Source organism: Topomyia yanbarensis, chromosome 1 (assembly GCF_030247195.1).
Source record: "Topomyia yanbarensis strain Yona2022 chromosome 1, ASM3024719v1, whole genome shotgun sequence".
NCBI classification, from domain to species: domain Eukaryota; kingdom Metazoa; phylum Arthropoda; class Insecta; order Diptera; family Culicidae; genus Topomyia; species Topomyia yanbarensis.
This window is the reverse complement of record NC_080670.1, coordinates 16,704,748-16,725,273: the sequence shown is the minus strand read 5'-3', so window position 1 is coordinate 16,725,273 and position 20,526 is coordinate 16,704,748. Positions and strand designations below refer to the sequence as shown.

Below are 20,526 nucleotides of genomic sequence, written 5' to 3'. Positions count from 1 at the left end.
CAATACGGGGAATTGAGGTTTTGGAACATGGTTAGAGGGTTGTTATTATAAATAGGGGGTAAACCCCTATTTTTAATATAATTTCTGCTCTGTACCGCAAATCATACACATTTTGCAGTTTTAAAATCTCAGTAATCAAACGGAACCTTTGTGACCTTTGTAAGAATACCTCTATATGTTCTAGGGCATTTTGCCATTCATATCAAACTTCATCATTTTCTCGTACATATAATTTATAATTTTTTATAAAGTGCACCGTGTTGAACGTGGAAAACTCTCAGGAACAAAAGAGAATAGGTTCGTTGCGGTTAAATTTAGAAACATCCGATTTTTTGAAATTGGCTCTAGAAACTTCATTTTTGTCATTTAATGCCCAGATACTAAAAAAATGCGGGAGATTTTGTCGATTTCTGACCGTTTTTCACACTAGCAATAGTAAATCAAAAAAATATTAATCGTTAAATGGAGTTGAGATGTGCTATTTAATGATAAAATGTGGAATCGCGAATAAATATTTAAAAAAAATCCTGAATTGTACTGACAACTTGTCTGCTATGGAAGCATGACAAGTATGTGCCTGTAAATTTTTCACGTTCAACGAGGTACATTCCATGATAAATAATAGAGATATATGCATGATAAAGTTATAAAACTTGATATGAATGACAAAATGCGTTTGAGCCCCAACTTCTCGCATTCTCAGAAAGGTAGGAAAGGTTCCGTTCGATTCCTGAGATTTTTTCACACTAGAAAAACTGCAAAATATGTATGATTTGCAGCAAGCAGAAATTTAATTAAAAATAGGAAATTTGTCGACAAAATGATCCAAAACCCCAACTATCCGTATTTTTCGAGGAACCGAGTATTTCTATTCAAATACAAAGGTTATTTCCTTAAAGAAAGAAACTATGTTTTCCAAGTGTTACTTCAAAAGTTATATTTCTTCCTCATATTTTTTCATAGTATCAAAGTTTAACATTTCAAGCGAAGTGGGTGGGAGTTTAAATTTTTCCAAATGATGTCAAATTCGGCATATGAGTCTTTTTTGACAATTGTCACAATATAATGAGGGGGGGGGGGGTATCCTAGGACTGAAAACGATTTTTTTGCAATTTCCCATTGGTTACATAGGCACCCCTAGCAAAAATATATTTCGAAAAAAACATTTCAGGAAGCGTTTTGTTTTGCGAATTTCAAGACACCTGATTACCAATGCGAATCTGACCAAATTGCGTGAGTAATGTTTTCAAAGGTTTTTATTGACGTAACAAGTCCTTTATTCTAATACTGTGTGTCCCCTAATTAGACATCCTGTAAGTAAGACATTTGTTTCGAGATATTCATTGACAAACTATCTTCAAAATTAATCTTTAAAATGCACAAAAAATTAAGTGTTCCAGACCCCTCGCTAGAACACTTCAAAGTTATGCTGAGATGAAAGAGAAGCATCTAAGCATTTGCATTATCTTCCTCTTGCTACGCGAAGAAATAAAATAATTAAAAAGGGTGTCGACCTTGCCCGGAGCGTTTTAAAAGTGTAATTTTCCCCATTTTTAGTAACCAATAGTTTTAAATGAAATTGATTGTTTGAAACGCTGAAAAAATAATATCTTGTCAAGAGCCTTCTAAACAAGGATTCTGCACAGAATATATAATTTCAGCATGTAGATTAGGGTGGAAGTTGTCTTATAAAAATGCTCAGATTGCGAGTTTTTCTTTGAAAAAAAGAATTGTTAATTGAACGATCTAAAAGTTTTTAAATTTGGTAGAGTTCGAGGACACTATGGAACCTCGAACTCTACCAAATTTAAAAACTTTTAGATCTCATTGAGAAAAGTTATGAATTTTCATATAAAACATGAAACTACATGTAATTCCCATATAAAACTTCAACCGCTTTTGGGTACGCGGTAAAATTGTCCAATTTCGATCAAATTTTGCCCATTTTTTTTTTAATGCCTTCATTCGTTTTTTGATCGGGGATGCACAAAATTCCAACATCGCAAAAATAGCAGCCACCCTAATTTATCACTTCACGTCAAATTTACAAATAAACATTTCATTCCTTCCAAAAATGTTTCTTGTATTCTTTAGCTAAACATTATTGACACGTTTTTTTTTGTTTTGGCTGAATGATTTTTTTTAAACTTTAATTTTTTTCTATGCGTCGTATAGTTTCAGTTATTTTATAAACTTCAAAAGTTTTAAAATTATTTAAAAATATAATTTTCAGCCAAAACTAAAAATACGTGTCAATTATTTTTAGCTTAAGAATTCAACAAAACATTTTGAAAGAAATTAAAATTTTGGTTGAAAATCTTACGTGGAATGACCCAATATTTAAATTACTAGAAATGTATATTTTTATTAAATTTCAATTAGGTCCATTGATGTTAGATTTCTATTGATGTTGCTTACATTTTTTTAATTAATGAGATATCCACGGCAGTCTAAGCCACACGCCCGCAGTGCGAGAGGGAGGGTTTCTCTTGGATTGTTAGAGATCTTTTGTTCCACTCTCGAGTAGAACAAAGAGCAGAGCTTATCGGGGACCAATCATAGTCATCGCTACGATGTTCAAGTTAATGAAGTTAGTTAATCGAGAATAGCTTTGATAATCCTTTTAAAAAGGTAATTTTCTTTATTATATTGAGATAGTTTAAAAGTAGCGTGCAGCTCTTTGTTTTCGTTGAAAACATTAAATTAGATCTCCGACTTCATCTGTATGAAAAGGATGCATCTTTTTATATTTGCTTGAAGCAGCTCTCTTCGTCAGCCAAATTGAGCTGCAAATCATTTATTTTATTTACCGATAAATGTAAAACAACAATGAGTGATACGTTGTATGTTTACCACACAACTCACCATTCCGCGTGAAGATCTTTTATCTTGACGGTTGTCCATTTTTTGTTTCGGTGTCGTTATTTTTTACTTCGACGCAACTTATTTTTAACAAAATGTTTATGGGACTTTTATGTTTTAATGAGCAGTGCAAGTCTGAGATAATTTTTCGAAACTCTATTTGCCCAAAGTATGGACACTTTTATTTCCATTGCCTTTGGATTCATTTCATGGAAAAGTGATACAGCGTGGTAGATAAGATTTTTACTTGCTTTAATGTCTTTCAAGCCCAACTTTTTTCTAGCGCAGGACTCCAAAACTATTTTTTCTTTTAAAACTATAAGATCAAGAAACTCGAAAAAGGGAGCTCTTGCACTGCTAGAAGCAGCACAATTTTTACCTCCAGATAAAAATTCTTCTGGAAAATTTACGAAAGTCCGATTGCATTGCATGGAGAAGGTAATTGAAGACAGTCAAAATTGACAGGGTTTATCAGTTTTCAATAATATTCCGAGACAACAACGATATATCAAAATGGTCCAGCAGAATCCAATCAGTCTTCAGGTGTACATATACAGCTCACAACTATTAGTGCTCAAATGAATGGCAATAGCCCAAGTTATTAGTCTTACTTGTTTTTTGTGACTAAATCTTGTCTAAATTAAAAGGTAAAAAGGCTGTTTAAAACCTTTTTTGTTTATAAATAACTAGCTAATAATCGTCACGCGTTGCTGCGACTTTCAACGAAATAGGAGTAAAACACAATTTGTTCCGAAGCGCCATCTGGCGGGCAAATAATATTCAACCAATAGCACACAAACACGCTCCACGACAAATGTCTACTACGTATAAATTTTTACGGCAATCGGGTAAGCCGTTTGGGAGTCCATAAATCATATACATACAAACCTTGACTTTTATATAAATAGAATAGAATATAGGCATGAAGGCTATAGCGATTTTTATCTTTTGCTCTACTGCCGTTCTACGCATAATTGTCCCATGTTGCTTTTTGGTCATTTTCACTTTTTTTAACCAAACAGTCCTTTTTGATGTATATTTTCAGAAAACACATCCAAATCATAAAGTTTGTTCGAAGACTTCGTGAAAAAATACCAAGTCTGTTTGTCCCATTGTTGATATTCTACGCATAATTGTCCCACTAACAAAAATCCCAAAAAAGTGCGCAATAAAAAAATAATTACGTAGCGTTTAGTTAAGAAGTACATTACGCTAGATGTCGGGCACTGAAACAATTGATGGAAAAATACAGGATCATTAAAAATGGCAGTGGCAATATTAATCACAGCAGTGAGAACAATCCTGTAAAGCTCTTCATTACTATCGTCGCTTGCATAACATGGCGAACGCATCTAGGATAATGAGCCTATTTTCGCAATGTTTCTATTATCACGCTACCCATTTGAAGCCATTGGTTAGTGCAGCGTTTGCTATCTTTGTTCAACAAACTGGATCAAATGGTAGGGCGACAATTGGAGCACTCGATTGGAACTTTAGTTGCGATCAAACACTAGCATTTCATCGTTTTTAGGCCATTTGTGTTATTAGATTGGTTCTTAAGAACGAAGCAAGGTTGTGAATGCCAAATTAATGCACTCCATCGAGTGTAGGCAGAGTAATTAATGATCTTGTGAGGTACCCTTCTAAATAGTGTAAAAATAGGTACTTTACCCTATGTCCAATTTTGATAAAGCAACAAATCTCCCGAGTAACAGAAAAACTCTCGACATACACTTTTGTAAAAAAATGAGTTATGAGCATCATTTACATAGCCCATAACGATCTGATCCCATCGAACTGATATGCGTAGAACTTTCCGGTTTCCGCTCGATTTCTCGGCATAACAGTCCCACTTAACATTTTTCTTAAAAACTAACGTTAATTGAATCTCTATAATAAAAAACTGGACTGATTATAATGAAAACGATTGCCATGAACGTAATTTTGGACAATAAAGCTTTATTTGTTACACCGTATCCCTCCAGATGGCTAATACAATTTTCATCTTCAATCGCGTTTTTCTCAGTTGCCAGTTTTGCAACATGGGACAATTGGGCGTAGAACGGCAGTCTATGCGAAATGAGAAGTTTTACTCTTAATGTACCTTGATTGTTTGGAAAATATTCAAAGCTTGTCTTTTTGATACGTTCCTTCTAAGATCAATTTATCGTCATATTTGGTTCTTGTTTTGATTACTGAACATATTCATGTGTTTGAACATTACATATCATCTGGATAAATGGTTCGTACTCGCTTTTTAATTCTATCATATTCTATTCCGATTACTTTGCCTACAAGCAAAGAATTGCGCATCAATTGGTAACCTTTTTTTAACTCAATTTTTAAGAGACAGTATAATAACCAATATGAACAAATGTTGAATACCCACTCATCTTTCGGCGAAGTAAAACTTCGAATGAAATGTCTCAAATGCTTACCCTACAACTCAAATTCGTTGAACAAAGGTACCAGACGCTATTCTAATCCAAAGGATTAATTGTAACAGACAAACGACAGAAATACGATTTATATCGATACGGGTAATATCAAACACTGTATCGTATTAATTATTATGATCATAATAACCCCACTTCTATATTCGGTAGTAAAATTCTCATCCGATTATCGAATCTCTTAGCATAACCACGTATAATTAGTTCGTTCTACTAGACGAAAAGCAAAAATAAATATGATAGAAGCATATTTTTACATACTGGTAGATTACTGCCGCTAGAAGCATAATTGTCCCATGTGTATAGGGATTCCCACAGCACATGGAACAGTTATGCTTCTAGCGACAGATTAGTACCGAATAGGTTTATAAATGAGAAAATCTAAGTTGGTCAAATACCTACTTGAATTTGTGATCCTTGAAAAAAGGAACACTCCACTGAGATTCGCATAGTAGAAAATATGGCCACGCACCCTAGCTAACAGAATGCACCCATTTGAGTGTAGCGAAGCCAATTTAATCCGAAAATAATTACCCTCGATTCAGGCACATGGGCGGTAATTCGGTTACCCCCTTGTCAGAGGACAAGCTACCTAGTTTATTATATATGTTACCGGTCTAAAGGTGCGTCTGTCTAAAACCCAGAATCTCGATTAAACGGTTCTCAGCATCAAGGCTCCGAAGCTTACATAGGTAGGGGTGAACCAGTAAAATATTTCGCATCAATTAATTAGGATTATGTCCCATCCACTGTAGCACTGATGCACCCAGCCAGATACCAACCGAAAACATCAGCCGTCAAAGATTGCAGGATTCACCCTCTTATGTATTTAATAGGCGCACAACAATAAGATCCGAACTGATCATTATAATTGAAAATGTTTGATACGATGATTAAGTTTGAGCCCACGCTGTGGCTGCGGACAGGTACCTTTATCCTACGCCACATAGAGGATGCGTCGTATAGGGATCGAGAACATTTCCACCTCACTGCACCTCTGAGGGAATGGGAACTACTGCAAGCTGTAGAATCGGGTGCAAAACTAATAATAATTGTTATCACCCTAAACGGTGAGCTGACGGTGTATCGTTCGTTCTGTTCTCACCTGACGCGATATTCGATAGAAGATACATTTTTGGTGCAGCACGTGTCTCTGTATTAGACGAACTGATATGACACGTGCGGAGATACCTTTCGCAAAGGAAGGAAAACTTGTAGAGATCGTTACTACAATGCGTATACAGGAAGTATTTGTTTTGAATGGAGCTTTTTATGACATTTTCAGCGGATTCCACATCAAAGAAATGAAATCCTTTCTGAAATTTAAGGTCAGCCATTATTTGTTTGATATTCGAGCTAATAAAAAACAGTTCACCTCTCTATTGGATGTCCTAAAAGGGAAGGTACACAAAGTTTTGCAGCCCCAAATAGCTTTCTGGAAAACACCACAGCAGATGTCACATTTCCCAATGTATACAATTTATGAACTTATTTTTATGCTACTGATCGATCTGCAAAATTGTATTGATAAGACATCCTCATTGAGCCTTCAGTTGTTCGTTGTGTGGCAGAGATTCTGTCAATTCCTTCCACACAAACTTTGTTTTGTAGGGGAGATTGGTGATTGAAATCAATTGTTGTGTTTGATATCAGATTAAAGAGTATCTTTGAGCGTCAGAGAACAAGTAGAATGATCTTCGAAGGGACGTTTATGTTATCGCATAAACTTCCTATCTCTCATTCCACAACAAAATCGTGTTTATTTTCTTCAACAAAAGGCAGCACGCACTGTGTATATACTAACATTCTTTAGGTGAATGGTTAAGAATTTGTTCAGAATTAAATTAAAAATTAAATTGCCTTCGACAGTTTTCATATCCATATTGAAGAATTAATAATGGCAGTAGCAACCGAAACAGTTGGAACAGTGATGAATCCTAATTCATCCAAAGCTGAAAACTACTTTTGCCCGGACTGCGAAAAAAAAAATGAATTTGGTTTGAAAAAATTCTAGCCGCAATATTTGAGTATACTAGGAAATCAGTGAATTGTTGAATAAAGTATGTGACAGTTGTCACTGCCTTGCAAAGGGCTTAAATTATTCCACTTTTGTGTTATGCCAAATGACTACTTTCCTGAAGATAATCCTAATTAGACCAACTGTCAGATATACTACGTGTTCATACTACCAAATGATCTAACACAAACATATCCTATCAAGTCTTCGAACCTACGTGTGGTCATCACAGCAACAGAATATCCCTGTTCAGGATACTATAGGTGTCTGATTGTTGTTTTAACACAAGTTCTAAACTTAAAAAAAAACAAGAAATGGATAGCGTGCAATCATAAAAAGATCGTGCAAGGTGCATAGCGGTAGACACCCGCGTAAATATCAAAGAATTAAATTAGAATCCAAAAAACTAACTGGGAAAAAGTAACACAAGGTGCAATCTTCCACCGTCCCCGGAGAAAGCATCCAAGATACGGACACGTGCGGCAATCTTTCGCGCGCCACTTACCATCAACAGCCGTCAGCGAGGCGTAGGAGCGAACATCTTCATCATCCGCTTCCGGATCGGTTGCTGCTGTGTCGCATACGTTGCCCCAGTTTGGCAGGACAAGAAACAAGCGCATTGATTTGTTGGTTTCGTCGTAAGCATTGGTGGTGTGTCGAAGTGTGGCACGTGGGTGGATTAATTATAATTGGGCAAACAAAACGGAAAGCAATTAACGGAAATAAAATTAGTTAATGCGATGCATGAAATTAGGCAAATTTCTAACTGATGAGTTTGGGAAAATGTTGATGAAGAAAGTGGAGGTAGGTAATTAGACAAATACATCGTGAAAAAAAAACAAATTAACTACCAATTAGCAGACAGAACGTAAACAACAATAAGCTGTAGATTGGCGGATTTTTTTTGATTGAATATAAGCTATAATTACCCATAAGATACTTCCGGATAAACAATTTAGCAATTCTGTTCCCGTTTTTTTTTCAGAATCTTAATTATCTATTCAACTTCTCCTCCTTACGAGTGATAATTAACATGGGTAACACATTATCGACTCACCTGTCACCGTAATATACTGGGGTCCCCCATCGGTGGGGCTTTGAGCTTGGACGACTGCAACCTGAGCGGTAACATGTTGCTGCCCGCCACCATTGGCACCATTGGAAGTAGTTGCCGGTTCTCCATCTGCTGCAGTCAACTGAACCCCGATTTTGGTATCCTCCGACGAATCATTTTCCTCGATGGGTACAATATCGATAACGGTTCCATTTGGATGGATCAAGATCTTTTTCTGCAAATTGAGCTGAATTTTATTTTCACGTAGGATCACCACGGACAAGAAGCGTCTGCGTAGAAAACAGTTACCTGCTGGATGATCTGCTGCAGCGTCAATGCCCCGTTCTGTGTGCCTAGAAGATTAGCCAAGCTTAGATTATTTGCAATCAGACTGGTCGGTATGACCGGTTGGTTGTTTGTCGAAGCAGCAGATGTGGCCCCGATTGAAACCGTTTTGCCGGTACCGTTCTTGAGCGTACTTGAACCGACGATCGAGTCCGCAATTGTGATCGTTGCCGTTGGTGTTGTTGCCGCAGATGGAGAAGATGCAATGGGTTCCGCGGCATCATCATGCATGGGTTCGCTAGCCGCTGATGGCTGATTCGGGGAGGTATTGGAAGGGGTGGAGACAGCGGGAGTCGAGGCGATTGGGGTTACAGTTATGAAGCTCCGTTGGGTAGCTAGTCGGGTGGCCATTTTATTTGTTGGGTTTAAATGTTTGTTTTAATAGGAATTTGGTATTCGAAATTCGTTGATATTTGCTAATGGCAATAGATTTGAGTAGATATTACTTCCGAAACCCTGTATTGGTTGTTTTATATTAGTACGGATCGATTACTAAGGTGATATGGTGTAGGATGTATGGTATATTGGCTGGTCTTGGTAAGATGAGACGTTTTTGGTTTAAGGCTTTCTGGTGGCTAAGGAGCGTTGGATAATCTGAAAATAGAAAAGAAACACATTTATAAGGACACGTACAAATTATTGTTTAGGGTTGACTAACCCTAGATTAGTAAAATATATTGAAACGCTTTGGAACGTTTAGGCATGAATTGTTATATTAGAATTGAATAAACTTTTTTGCATTTTTGGGAGCAAAGTCAACGAGAAATTGATCTAGTTTGCATTGTTTTGAAGACCGTGGCGCACCGTTTGTCTTGGAATAAGCAACACTCCCGAAATATAAAAAAATGCTTGCCTCCGTCATAGCACTGTTAGTAGTGGTTGACTTTAAATCTTGTCGTATCTGGCCGTCAGTAAAACAATAAAACATTTCGAACCAAAATGTACGTACTATCGAAAGCAGGTAATGTGTATATATTATAATCAAAATAAACCTTTCTGTAGTATGCTCATAAGATCTGAAACTTTTTTGAACTTTTTTCGGGATACTGCGAAATCAAATGGTAATTGGCGCCACAAACCTTATGCCAAATGGGACTGTGGTATGCATAAGACGATGCTGGCATTTTTACCGAATTTATGTTTCTATTGTCGATATTTCATATATTTCTATATAGAAACTTAAAAAGTATATCTGAAGCATAAAGTCAGCAGTCAGCATATGATTGAGCGTTGTTTCTAAAAAAAGTCAATTGTGCCGGTCTAATGCTCATCCTGCCCAAGGTGCTTAGAGTTCTAAGGTGATTCGTCTTCGGCAGTAACTATTGGCGATTTGCGGCAAAACCAAAATTAGTCATGCGACACCTATGATTCAGCTCATGAACTGGCAAAGTGATACAATTTGGTTTTTTTCACCCGTAAGTGAGTCGTAGCTTACAACAAAATCTTCATTATCTTCTCGGAAAAAGCTAACCACTGCCAAAATATGAATGAAACGAGTAAGAAATTTAGTTTTATTTGCAATTATTCTGAAAGTACAGCCATTTGCAACTATTTGACTCATACATTTCTTCGAAATGTAATCGGGGTATTATTGTGGTTATAAAAAATCGTTCCATAAATAAAGTTCCAACTCGAAATCGAGATCCAATCAGCACCAATGTCAAACTCCTTTATATTTTGAACTACGTAGGAGATTCAGTGAAGACTATCGGAGAGAAGGATCGGCTGTGCATGATACAAAGCTGACACTTTCCTATTACCCGGATATATTCTTTCCTCGCGTGATCTGGAGAGTTTCATGAATTTACACCATCTCATGAAGGTTTAGCTTAACTTAGGACGAACGGGAAATGCTGTTGCGGCGGCTACGGTGCTCAACAAATTACATTTCGAAACAGCGCGCATATAGCTCTGCGAATAATATTAGAAACCACTATGTTTTACACTCTTTTCGCAAGATGTTTACTCATCATCTGATAAAATGATGATTTTCCTCCATTTTCATAAACAATTATCAACAAATTGATCGGTAATTTGGTGTTTAAAAGTCATTTTTTACCAATGTTTACAGAAAATATATGCACTATGACAGAACAGAATAAAATCAGCAACACTTTCCTTCCAGCGCTATCTGCGAGCGGTTTCAACGTAGAATCGCCAATAGGCGAGGAGTGAGGTAAGCATGCAGCAGACTGCCGGGAAGAAAAATGACAGCGAACAACTTTGTTTACCCGCTAAAATCAAAACAAACATATGGAGAGAACTAGTAAACAATGTTGTTAGCTGTCGTTTCTAAAACCAACATGGCTGATCAGCGTTCACCTGAGAATAAAACTCCTTGATCCTGCTTTTATACGAATGTTCAAATCGTCTTCACACCGCGGTAAACTTGCAAATAAAAATTCTGTCATATTTGTCTCTTTTCAACATATTTGTAAAATACGTCTCTCAACTACATGACATGGATGTGTACCCTATGTACACAGGCTACACACTTTCTATATTGACCAGCAGGCTTAGGGTGATAGTCTTCTACCCAACTGCGCCGCTACGTAGAACAACTCTGCTCTGGGCCAAAATTCTCTGATTTTGTTTTTCTTTTTACATTCAGGTACCACCGTAGCCGTTGCTACTTTTTATCCGGAAGCACAACTCAGAGGAGTAAAACACAAAAAAAATAACTAACAGATCCCCACCAAGGGGCGCGAGTAAATCCCACAACTACGTTAATTAATTGCATCGGTCGGAAGCAGAAATGAGAAATGCAGATCCAAGTCCGGGTACCATTTTTCATACTAAAAATGCAACGTTCCGCGGAAGCGAAAGGATGACGGTGAACTTTTATGCTAGGATTATGCTTTTTATTCTGTTTGTTTTATTTAGATTACAGGCAAGCAGTGAGCAGCCGGATTGATTCATTTCCTTTTCTGCTAATGTATTGTTTTCGCTAATGCTTTTTTATCTGGACAAAGTCTTGCGGCATTATACGAGGAAAAAAGCTCGCCATTTCATTGAAAGGTTGACCTGCGTGTAGTACGATTTGTGCTTGTGTATTTCTATATTAAGCATGATTCACACGATTCAACGACAGTGATGCGTCACCGTCATAATTAGTTTCGTGCAATTTGTGTTCACACGTGAAGATCTGCACCAAAACTTTCAATATGCAATGCATACGATGTTGACGTTTCATCCCGTAGACAGATTCTGATGTATCCTGTACTTTACTAGTATTTTATACAAACGGAAGGACAGCTACGTTACTACGGACAACAGTATATGGGACTGGCGGTATTGCAAGCTGGATTGACGGAAGAGTTTTCCTCTATTCTTAGCAGCTATAATCATTTCATTACCAGGTATTAGCCTAATGAATGCACCATTTCCTCGATTGTACCACCTACTTAAAATGACTTTTTTAATTTGCTAATCATTTTTACTTTAACTCAGGATTAATTTATTTTTCTACACTTAGAACAACTACATACTCTAAACCAGTATTCTGCACAGTAGTATCAAAGAACTCGAAGATAATGTACGCAGGCAGCATCTACACAATTATAGCCGTTTCCAAGATTGGAAAAACGGACGCGTCACTGGGAGATCCTCCGGGGCGTCTAGACGGTCGCTATAAACAGAACTCTTTTGATGAAATAAATGCACAATTTTTCAGCGTGTGGTTCTACCGAATTCTGTACCGTATCACCATAGGGACGACGATCGACTGGTAGGCTATCCGAAGGGAGGCCTGTGGTCTTCGGCAACCGGAGAGTAGGAGTAGTATTGATCAAACAGCAACAAACAACCGTCGCAGGACAACGGATGTAAGGGACTGGTCGGTATGGGACTGGGGGGGGGACTGCTCGACAGGGGTTGCGCGGATCGAGGAATCCGTCTCGCTTCAGTGCATCCGCGTTTGGCGTTTGAGAGAAAAAAAAACTGTTGTTTTGTGCACTACTAGTTCTACTTCTGGGTCCGGTGTGCCATATGTGTGTATGGGCCAGCATTAGCGGCATCAGCGTGTGTTCACATGAGCGTATCATGCTAATATGTTCAACGGTTGCGTTTCGGAAAGGGTCCTTACGTAGGAAAACGAAAATGTAAGAAAGGACAACGGTCTGTGGTTCAATTTTTCGGGCGAGCCAATAACATTCAGGTTATTTAATGTCATGTTTTAATGGTATACATATCATTGAGACAGCACTCTCGATACATTCGAATCTAAAACCTCGATTATTTAACAAATTTCTACAACTTAGCAATAAAATTTGAAAAAATGGATTTGGAACGACAGTTTTGAATAAATAAATGTTTGGTTAAAACAGCTTGTTGGACGTATCAGTTATGGTTTTAATTATGTTATTGTTCATAATAGATGACAACTTTATAGACATCATTCATAACCTGATTATTCGTGATCGTTTTCATAAATTTCGGATGATTGCGGTCCAATGATAGGACGTTAACTGATTAATGATTCTTTAAATGATGATGTGATGTTCGTGCTTGTGATTTAACTAACAAAAGTTCAAGCTCGAGAATTTTTTCCACGAAATTTAGTATATTAGGGTTGCAATTATTTGTTTGAATTTTTGTCTGTCGCAATTATAAAATCAATCAAAGTATTAAATTTATTAACGTACTCTTCCGTCAATCCAACTTGCAATACCGCCAGACCCATATCCCGTTGTCCGTGGTAACGTAGCTTCCGTTTAAATTTATTAACTTGATAGCTTCTGGTTTACCTAGAGTTTGTCAACAGCTACCGTCTATCACAAGACTACCCAAATTTTCTACTCAGTTTTTTAAGACTAAGACGTTTTTCAAGAATAATTCAGCCTAAAGAAATATTTAATTCTTTAATTTAATGTCCTCGGACAACCTTACCGGCAAGGAAAACATTAAATGTCCCGGTGTTTTGGCAGTATGTGCCTTCACAGCTTGTTTCCCTATTTTCGGTTCAATTATGTACGTCGCATTGTCAAGGTCTTGTTTACGCGTGAGTGATTCCGCTGTAATTTGTTTTATTAGCCTTTCCCTTGCTTTCCTTCGATTCAAATAAGCTTTTGTAGCTGACCAGTTAGACAATATTATGATATCCTTTCTGCGTTCGAATATATGCAACAGTTTAGCATCTTTCGAATATCATTCCCTAGGCTCAACCCAGGTATTGCAAATATCTTCAAACAATATCAGTATGTATTAGTTTGATTAAACTTACTTAATTTTTTTAGTTTGATTATAGAGGTTTTAACCTTAGGGCCATTCGCTTCTTTTCGGGTTTGGCAAATCTCTTGGAAAAATCTCCAACCCTATGTGCGGGGTTGGGAATCGAACCCAAGTGAGCTGCGTACAAGGCAATCGATTTACTAGTTACGCTATGCCCGTCCCCAACTTAATTAATTATCAACATTTGACATGTTTCCATAAAGTGTCGTCCAGTAAAATAATCATTCATATTCCATTATACATAATTGTAGCATTTCATATTGACCCCAAAGTAGCTTCAAGATGTTGATTGCAATAAACCCCAATAATGGTGCATCGAGGAAGCCGGGAGTGGTTATTAGGCCTGTTTTTGTGTTACATGCCTTTTCCTACACTCAGACCTGCGCAAAGCAAAGTTCAGCCATTCGTTAGTGTTTCTACTATTTATGTTATGCTCGGAATACTAATGTTCTTTTTTTTCATGTGCTATATGTTTTTGCTTTTCATTTTAATTATTTTTTTTATTGCTCTGCGCGCGATTGTGACAATATCTAAGGTCTTCCTCTAACATATTGTGGTATACAAGACGCACGTCCATTAGGGTGGGACAAAAAATACATTCCAGCTCCGAGCAACTTTTTAGGTACCATTTGGGTCCTAGAACAACTGCGCAAATTCTTAGCTCGATCGGTGAAACTATATTTTTGCGCCCACTGTTTAAAGTTTACATGGGATTTTGTATGGGAAAGTTAACTTTTACAAAATAATTCCTCCAGGAGTCGCCCATTACTCCTAAAAATAAATCGTTATGTGGCTTGTATAGGAAATTTAACAAAGAAAAAAAGCCTCGAAAACCACGAAACGATCTGATGCTTGAGAAAAAAGTTATTAAGCAGAAACCGATTGATGCTCTGACGATTGATAAAATATTCATTTTTTCTAGCATCACTGTTGTTGGTTGTCCAATTATACGCAATTTTGTTTTAATCCTCTCTTAACGTTTATCTATACTATTTGGCCACTTCGCAAGGTTTTAAGGGATAAATTGAGGCTTCTTTTGTACATAATAAGAGCTAAAGCTAAAAATTTTGTATATAATTAGACCGTCAGAAGCAGTAATGCTATGAAAAGTAAAATTTTCATCAATATTCAGGGCATCAATCGGTTTTTGCTTAATTACTTTTTCCACAAGCATCAGATCGTTTTGCAGTCTTCTAGACTTTGTTTCCTTGACAAATTTCCTATAAAAATCAGACATCTGTTTATTTTTAGGAGATAACGGGCGACTCTTGGAAGAATTAATTTGCAAAAGACTATTTCCTTATTCGAAATCCCATGTAAACTTCAAAACCGTGGGCACAAAAATATAGTTTCACCGATCGAGTTAAAAATTTGCAGAGTTGTTCTGGGAGCTAAATGGGACCTAAAAAGTTACTCGGAGCCAAATTTCATTTTTTTTTCATATAACCATGCCCCACTCTAACGTCCATCTAACTTTTACTGAATGTAAGTCAAATTATTGTGTTGTTTCCTCTCGTATTGTTTTTTGTTTCTTAGTAAAGGTACACGGCAATCTGCCAACGAAATACAATACAAATGGTCACGCGATTGAAAGAACATGCACAATAGCATACAAACGATCGAGCCTTTCGCGATAATGCAAATCCTTTCGAAAATGCATACGCCTTAGATTTTTTTTATTTATTACTTGAATTTTTTTATTAAGTCGGAAAAAGTCCCTTTGAGTGAAATTTGCTTTTGTAATCTCTTCTCAAAAAGGCATAAAACCTACTTTTCTTTTCAAAATATATAAATACAATAAATTCTTAAGATAATTTAGCTCACTCGATTAAATAAAACCATAACAGAGCTAAGCTTCATTATCAACATGTATATAAAGTTCAAAGGATGGTAATGTTGTTGTCTTGATAAGTGAATAATATTCAAATACCTGAAAATATATTAAATTTATGAAGTATAAAAGTTTAAGATTGGATTTAATGAGAAATTCGAAGATGATTTTAAGGACAACAAAATCTCTATCACTTAGTACATCTCTCTCTCTTTCTTTCTCTCTCTCTCTCTCTCTCTCTCTCTCTCTCTCTCTAACAGAATGAAAGATTGGTTTTCTTACGGAAGAAAGGGCAAAAAAGATTGTTTTATTTCAGAAAATCGAGGACAATATAAAATGATATGATCAATATCTTCATAGGACTCTAAACATTCACATAAATTAGAATCGATTTTATTAACGCGGTAAAATGGCTTCTACGTGAATAGTGATTTGATATTATACGAGAAAATGTTTGAATAATTAATCTTCCAACATTTAGTTTATAAAACCAAGGTTTACGTTTAACTTTTGGTGACATAGAATGACACATACGTCCCAACTCACTGCTTGTTGCCAAAGTATATTAATTTTATGGAGAATTAAAGGAAAGTATTCGTTACCATGAATTCCACGATCATAAAAAATACCTCTTGATGCTACTATTTTAGCCAACCTATCTGCTTGTTCATTCCCATATATTTTACAATAAAAGTTATTGAGAAACCTTCTGAGTTCATTTTGTGAATAAGATCTCGAATCATCCATATGTGTGATGTGTTTTGTTATTGAAATTTATAGAATCAAGAGCAAGTAAAGAACTGAGATTATCAGAACAAATGAAATAAGATTGTAAAACTATGTTTTTAATAACTGAACATGTAAAATATAAAGCTGTTAATTCTGCAATTAAAATTGAACATGGAGAGCGTAAACGGAAAAAAATTGACATGCGAATTATAAATTCCAAAACCCGATGTTTCATCAATCTTTGATCCATCTGTGAAATAAATATTTTTTTAGTTGATATTCCTAATTTTCTGATATAACAAGTTTTCGGCAAATTGAGAATGATGAATTGAAGGAATATTGTAAAGTTGTGTTACCAAAGATGTGCCTATTATTGGGTTTGTACAATAAACATTAATATCAAATGAATAATAAAAATAGGATGGAGATTCAACTATTTCTTCTGTGATACACGATATGAAAAGAATTAGAATTCTACTAGTAGGATTTATTTCATATAATAAATAAAGATAGAAGAAATAAGCTCAAGTGATTTAATATGTGTAGATTGCATTAAACCTAGACATATTCTTATACATCGATTTTTAATTCTCTTTAACTTTAAAAGATGTGACTTTGTAGCTGTACCAAAAGTGTAGCAACCCTATTCTAAAACTGATAAAATAGTGGATTTATAAAGTATCAAATCAGAAGGAGAGGCACCCCACCACGTACCAGTGATCCTTCTCATGAAATTAATTCTCTTATTAGAAGTTTAAAGAAGTTAATCAATATGTTTTGTCCAGGTTCCAGGTAAGTTTACTATCCAACCAAATACCTAAATATTTATATTCATAAACCTGCATGATTTCCTGATCATAGAGATATAGAAAAGGTACGTTTGCGGGAAAAAACAACATATTGAGTTTCAGAAATCGAAAATTTAAATCCATTATCAAGAGACCATTTCTCTAATATATTCAATGCGGCCTGCATAAAATGTTGAATGACGAACCCATCTTTTCCTACAACTGAAAGTACCTTATCATCCGCAATTTTTTTTTTCGGGAGTTGTCCTACTAGAGCTGTAGAGCTAGGTTCTCGGAAGGGCTCCCCGTCAGAATCACATACTACAATTTGCAGACGAGACAGGCGAATGGCGCCCACTAAAACACTGCTTTAGGTCAATTGTAACGGGACGTGATTCTGAATGTGATATTCATTGTACGGTTCAGGTATGTGCAAGCGTAGGGACTCGCGATCGCGTGTATCATCGCGAAGGGCTCGAACATTTGTACGTTAACGTGTTGGATCGCGTGTGCGTTTGTATGCCGCGTGTGCTAACGTGTATGTAACTTCGCGTGCATAAATTCTATTTTATAACCGTGTGCCTTTCGCATATTCGCGTGTTCTAGAATGATCGCGCGGACCGTGACTGAACTTTTCGTGTACGGTTCAAATTCCAGAAGAAAGTGGGTTCTTCCTTATCACTAGAGTTACCAGTCATGTCGCCGTAGAACGTGTGGTCTAGTGGATATGAGCTTTATTTTTTGTGATTGGTCCAACTGAATGTATGGACCTAAGTTGCTAGAATGAAGGCTAAAGATTTCCGGACTTGACCGATTAATGATCGCGCGTTTGCGGGTTCGCGTTCGGGAACGCGTTTGTAACTTCGTAAGTACTAAAACGTTCACATAATTACCGGAGTGTTATCAAGTTTGCGCGATCGCGAGCATAGATGATCGCAAAGGGCTTAAGCGTTCGTATGTTGACGAGTCTGTCGCGTGCGCTCGCGTGCATGTGACTTCGTGTGTATAAATTCGATTTTGAAACCCTGCGGTCATTCGTATATTCGCGGACCGTCATTCTGATATTTAGTTCTCGGTGTACGGATCACATTCTGACAGAGAGTGAATTACCCCATATCACTAGAGTTCCTGGTCATGTCGCCATGGAACGTTTTGTCTAGTGGATATGGGAGTTTTTTTTTATTTTTTAATTTTATTTTTTTTATTAATTAACATGGACCTAGAGTGTTGATACCGAGGATAGAGACGTCCGGACGATCCCGATTCATGATGACACAAGCGCGGGAGTTTGTAGATTGACGCTTGAGATCGCGTAGGTAAGTTTAAGAGTGCTGAGACGTTCACCTTATCACCGGGGTGTAATCATGTTTGCGAGTTCGTGGGCGTAGGTTTCTTGGAAAATCACGAGGGGCTCTAACGTTTGTACGCTGACGTGATTTTGTAACATATTTGCGTGTGTTCTTGAATGGTCTCGCGAACCGTGAGTCTGATTTAAATTAAATTTTCGGCGTGCGGTTAGAATTCTGACAGAGTGGGATCCCCTATATTGATAGGATTCCCGGTCATGTCGCCGTGAGACGTGTTGTCTAATATGTATGAGCGTATTTTCTTAATTGGTCTTCCCGGTCATGTCGCCGTGAGACGTGTTGTCTAATAGGTATGAGCGTATTTTCTTAATTGGTCCAGCTGAAGGCATGGACCTAGGCTTCTAATATCAAGGATAGACTTCCGGACGTGACCGATTCGTAATCGAGTGCGCGAAGGCATTTTTGTAGGTTCCCGCTTGAGACCGCGTTTGAGAATGTGTGAGTGTTAAGACGTTCACTATCACCATCTTTGCTGACCCAACTGAAGGCGGGTGTAGCATGGCAGTATAGGATTCGAAAAGAAGAAATAAAAGACAATATATGAGAGACGTAATAGATTAGACAGGTACAAGATACAGCTGAAGTTATGATAATCACATGAAAGACATACATTAGTACTTCAAACACTACTAATACTTGAATAGCCAACCACCACACATAACACATCCTTTCTCAATTATCTATTTGTTACAGGTTGATTGTTGGTTAGGGATCATCCATAAATGACGTAGCATTATATGGGGGAGGGGGGAGTTTTGTATTTTGTGATGATGTGTGACGACAGGGGGGTAGGGGGTCATGTCATGCTACGTAGCTTTACCCGTTTCATCTAACATCGTTTTTTTTATTTAGTTTTTAAATTTTTTACCGGGTCAAGGGGGGTGGGGGGGGAGGTTTACCGTTAAGCCACGTAATTACCAGGGGAGGTATTTAGGGGTTAGTGACGAAATGCTACGATGGGGGAGGGGGGTGTTAAAAATCACTCGAAAAATGCTACGTCATTTATGAATGATCCCTTATAAGCGGGTAAATAGAGGTAAGGTATAGAACAGAAAAAAGGCTCACATCAGCCCTCCCGTCCCGGCCTCCTCGATACACCACTATCGAGACGTATTGTATAAATCATCGGTCTTCTTATATAAATCAAGTCCTGAGTAGTCATAATGATTGGTGGATTATTAACATGAGAACTAATTAACCGCTAGTAGTAGAACTTGGTGCAAATAGAAACTAGAAAGAGCGGAGGTCCTTATATTTAGATAACTCTATTGAATCTATTGTGGCTTGATGATGTTTACAATACCGTCAATCCCATCACCCTGCGTGAGGGAACTACATATAAGGTATAATTGAACAAAAAATGGCGGGAACGATATTTTTTAAAATTTCATTCATGCGTATAGTCTTTATATCTTTCTATTAGAACTCTGAAAAACATCTGAAGGATATGTTAAAAAAACTGCAGTTATAAAAAAATCTTATTTTCGACGAATTGACCCTTGGTAGTATGTTTAAATTAATTTCGCGATGGACGATGGACGCGATGGCTTCGTTTTCTTGATGAAATTTTGCACTTTGCAAGACTTTTCTATTATTTTAAATAGTGGTTAGCGTGGTTCTATATTTATTAACATCAGCAAAATTACTTTTTAGAGGTCCGAGATAGTTTCGCTGTCTTCCTGACAATTGAAGAAAATCATATTTTAAAAAACTTTTTCGAAGATACTGGAACTCTATCCCAGTAAAGTTCAGCCGGAAATTAACTGGAATTCTGGCTGGTTCCAGTTCGTATTCCGGCTCCAGTAACACAATCGATTCTAGTTAGAATCGGTTGTGTCACTGGAGCCGGAA

The 20,526-nt window shown here is 36.9% G+C and overlaps 1 protein-coding gene across 8 annotated transcripts in view; it reads right to left on the bottom strand.

The window, feature by feature from the left end:
* Positions 1-20,526, bottom strand: part of LOC131677011 (DNA-binding protein RFX2) — a 69,641-nt gene that overhangs the window by 47,430 nt on the left and 1,685 nt on the right. For 3 of the 8 annotated variants that reach the window (XM_058956491.1, XM_058956495.1, XM_058956499.1), the window contains exons 2-4: positions 8,696-9,325; positions 8,390-8,633; positions 7,838-7,903 (exon numbers count right to left, since the gene is read on the bottom strand). In XM_058956491.1, coding sequence (XP_058812474.1) covers positions 7,838-7,903; positions 8,390-8,633; positions 8,696-9,082 — 697 coding nt within the window. In that variant the 5' untranslated portion in view covers positions 9,083-9,325. The remainder of the gene's footprint in view (positions 1-7,837; positions 7,904-8,389; positions 8,634-8,695; positions 9,326-20,526) is intronic. The other 5 variants (XM_058956496.1, XM_058956498.1, XM_058956492.1 and 2 more) reach the window with 5 other exon arrangements.